Source organism: Nicotiana sylvestris, chromosome 8, assembly GCF_000393655.2.
Source record: "Nicotiana sylvestris chromosome 8, ASM39365v2, whole genome shotgun sequence".
NCBI classification, from domain to species: domain Eukaryota; kingdom Viridiplantae; phylum Streptophyta; class Magnoliopsida; order Solanales; family Solanaceae; genus Nicotiana; species Nicotiana sylvestris.
Genome location: NC_091064.1, coordinates 95,682,382 through 95,685,363, shown reverse-complemented (window position 1 = coordinate 95,685,363; position 2,982 = coordinate 95,682,382). Strand labels below are relative to the sequence as shown.

The following is a 2,982-nucleotide window of genomic DNA, read 5'->3' as shown; positions in this document are numbered from 1 at the left end:
GGAACCTGACACACTTGGACTACATTGCAAGTTAACAGATTCCAGCTAAATGTGAACTGCTATCGCTTCAGGAGATAGAAAACCAAATAATGTCCTGATACCCTTGTGGTTCCCTCATAGCAGTACGAAGTCAATTGGACACAGCTGGAAGCGACGTGATTGCCTGCACTATTTGTGCCTGCACTGCACTGTTTCTAGTGGCCACTTATCCCTTTACCAACTAAAGTGATTACATAATTCAAGTGATGTCATCAAGGTTTATCAACAATGAGTTTATATCAAAACATCACTTGAACACTTCAGTTCTCACTCAAACAATTTGCAAAACTGTAAACTTAATTCTCAAGAGGTTGAAGAACAAAGTTCAATGCTACTACGGACCAGTTCCTAAAGTTAGTATTTTATTGTCCTTAGTTGAGTTGTAACTTTGTGATTGTTCTTACTGTATCTCCTAAATTGCTTAGTCAGAAGTGTTGATTAGGAACCCTCTTGTAAAATCCGTAAACTCTCTGAGTTTATGTTGTGACTAGGTTTAGTCATAAGTTAAAGTCTTTGTAACTAGAGAGTGACAAAGTGGCTTGTGGTAAGGGTATCACAAGTTAGTTGAGTTGAATTCTTTGTAATGGATTCATTACAAAGTGGCTTGTAATAGGTGTTTACAAGTTAGCAAAGTTGAAAGCCTACAGATGTAGGTCGTGGTTTTTGTCCCCTTGAGTTGGGATTTTTCCACGTAAAAATCCCATGTCTTACTTACTTACTATTGTATTAGAATTCTCAGTAAAATCTCATAGAGGACCACTACTATTTGGTAGACTCTTACAAACTAATAATTGGTATCAGAGCAGTTTCCTCCTATCAGGCTAACACCTAGGAAGGATCCTTATGGCTGCTCCACCAAATTTTGAAGAAGGTCAATCTACATATAGACCACCCAGGTTCAATAAATAATACTATGGGTTGTGGAAGATAAGAATGCATGATTTTACCAAGGCTGGGATTCTGAGCTATGGGATGTCATATGTGACCATCCTTGTGTACCGACAAAGGTAATTGAAGAACTTTCATTCTCAATGCCAAAAACCACTAAAGAATACACTGACGCAAATAGGAAAGCTGTGAAGAAGAGTTTTCATGCCAAGAAGATTTTGGTATGTGGAATAGGACCTGATGAATACAATAGAATCTCCGCTTGTGACACTGCTAAGGATATATGGGAAGCTTTGAAAATAGCTCATGAAGGAACCACCCAAGTAAAACAATCTAAGATCGATATGCTCACTATCGAGTATGAACTCTTCAGGTTGAAGGATGATGAATCTATTCAAGATATGCACACAAGATTTGCTTCTATCATAAATGAGTTACACTCACTTGGTGAAACCATTCCCAGCAACAAGCTAGTGAGGAAAATCCTCAGTATTCTACCTATCCCTTGGGAAAGCAAGGTGAATGCTATTACTGAAGCAAAAGACTTGCAGGAGCTGACCATAAAAGAGCTGGTTGGAAATCTGAAGACCTACGAGATGAAGAGGAAGATACACAGTGAAAGAAGAGAACCAAATAAAGAAAATAACCTGGTACTTAAAGCTGATAGCAATGACTCAAGTGAGGAAGATAGTGACATGACTTACTTAACCAAAAGATTTCAAAAGATGGTCAGAAGAAATGGAGAAATGCTAAAAAGGGGCAGCTCTAGCAAACCGAAAAACTATGATCTCTGTCATAAGTGTGGAAAGACTGGGCACTTCATCAAAGACCGTCCTCTCTTGAAGCATAAATTCTCCAAGTACAACCCTTAGAAAGTAGCTAGGAGGAACCCGGTTCCTCTCAAGGATTTCAAAAGAAAGAGATCTGCTGACAATGTGGTGAAACATGTTCTTGTAGCATGGGGGGTTCCCCTAGTGAGTCTGAAGATGAAAATGATGCTAGCGACAGTTCCATGATGACAGTTAAAAGCTAGGAAAATGAATATGATTCAACTTTTGCTTTGATGGCCAAATCAGATGATAATGAAGACGATGACAACAAAGAGGTAAATTTTAGGGATGTTCAAAGAAATCTGAAATCCTACTCTTCTAAGAAACTTATATATTTAGCTAATGTAATGATTTATTCCTGTCATAACCTTGTGGAGGATAAGGATGACTTGATCTTAGAACTAGGGGAAGCTGATAAAACCAGAGATGATCTGGTAGCGTGTGTAGTGGATCTGAAGGAAACCATTTGCAAGTTGAAGAAAGAAAAAGATGTCTTGACCAAAAAGGATTGCTAACCTAGAGCATGAAAGAGATGACTTAGTTGTAGTTCTTGACCATAGGGAAACTATTGAGAACTTTAGTGAAGAAAAAGAGGCCCTAGCAAAAAGAGTGACTGAAATTTAGGAAGAAAAAGATGATCTCTTGGTAGAAATTGCAGACCTGAGGGAAACAATTGAGGGACTAAGAATTAAGTCAAAAACTTGGAAATACTGGAAAAGGAAAAGAAATAGCTAGTGAGGAACACATTATGCTTGAAAATGAATTGAAAGCTATGAGAACTAGGATGTGTGTTGAAACTGAGAAAACAAGCACCTCCAAACTGAACTGGAAAGAGTAAAAATGATCTTTAAAAGTCCCTAAAGTAGACATGGTCTTCAGAAGATATCACTACCATGTACACTAATAATGGTGGAAACATGCAGGGAATAGGATTCCAAAGGGTGAAAACCCCTTACAAACCACTTAGCAAATGTGTGACTGTACCCGAAAACTAGCTGAGTACCCACTATGGGAACAAGGGATATTTCATGGAAAATTGTCAAACTAGGGTACAGTTCACTCAGAAAAACATAGTGGTTGCTGAAAATGTAACTACTAAAAAGGGACCAAGTTCCACTCACAAAAAACGCATATTACCTGCATGGACTAAGAAATCTCTTATTCATCCTCTTTCCTACTACAAAGGACCCAAACTTGCTTGGGTTCCTAAAACTAACTCGTGATC

The 2,982-nt window shown here is 38.2% G+C and overlaps 1 protein-coding gene across 1 annotated transcript; it reads left to right on the top strand.

Annotated features, from left to right (window-relative positions):
* Positions 1 to 1,070: 1,070 nt before the first annotated feature.
* On the top strand, positions 1,071 to 1,799 carry LOC138875406 (uncharacterized). The gene has a single exon (XM_070154231.1). The coding sequence runs from the start codon at positions 1,071 to 1,073 to the stop codon at positions 1,797 to 1,799; it is 729 nt and encodes a 242-aa protein (XP_070010332.1).
* The last annotated feature ends 1,183 nt before the right edge of the window (positions 1,800 to 2,982 follow it).

Coding starts and splice junctions, on each gene's coding strand:
- LOC138875406 (XM_070154231.1), top strand. CDS start 1,071: ATGCCAAAAACCACTAAAGAATACACTGACGCAAATAGGAAAGCTGTG.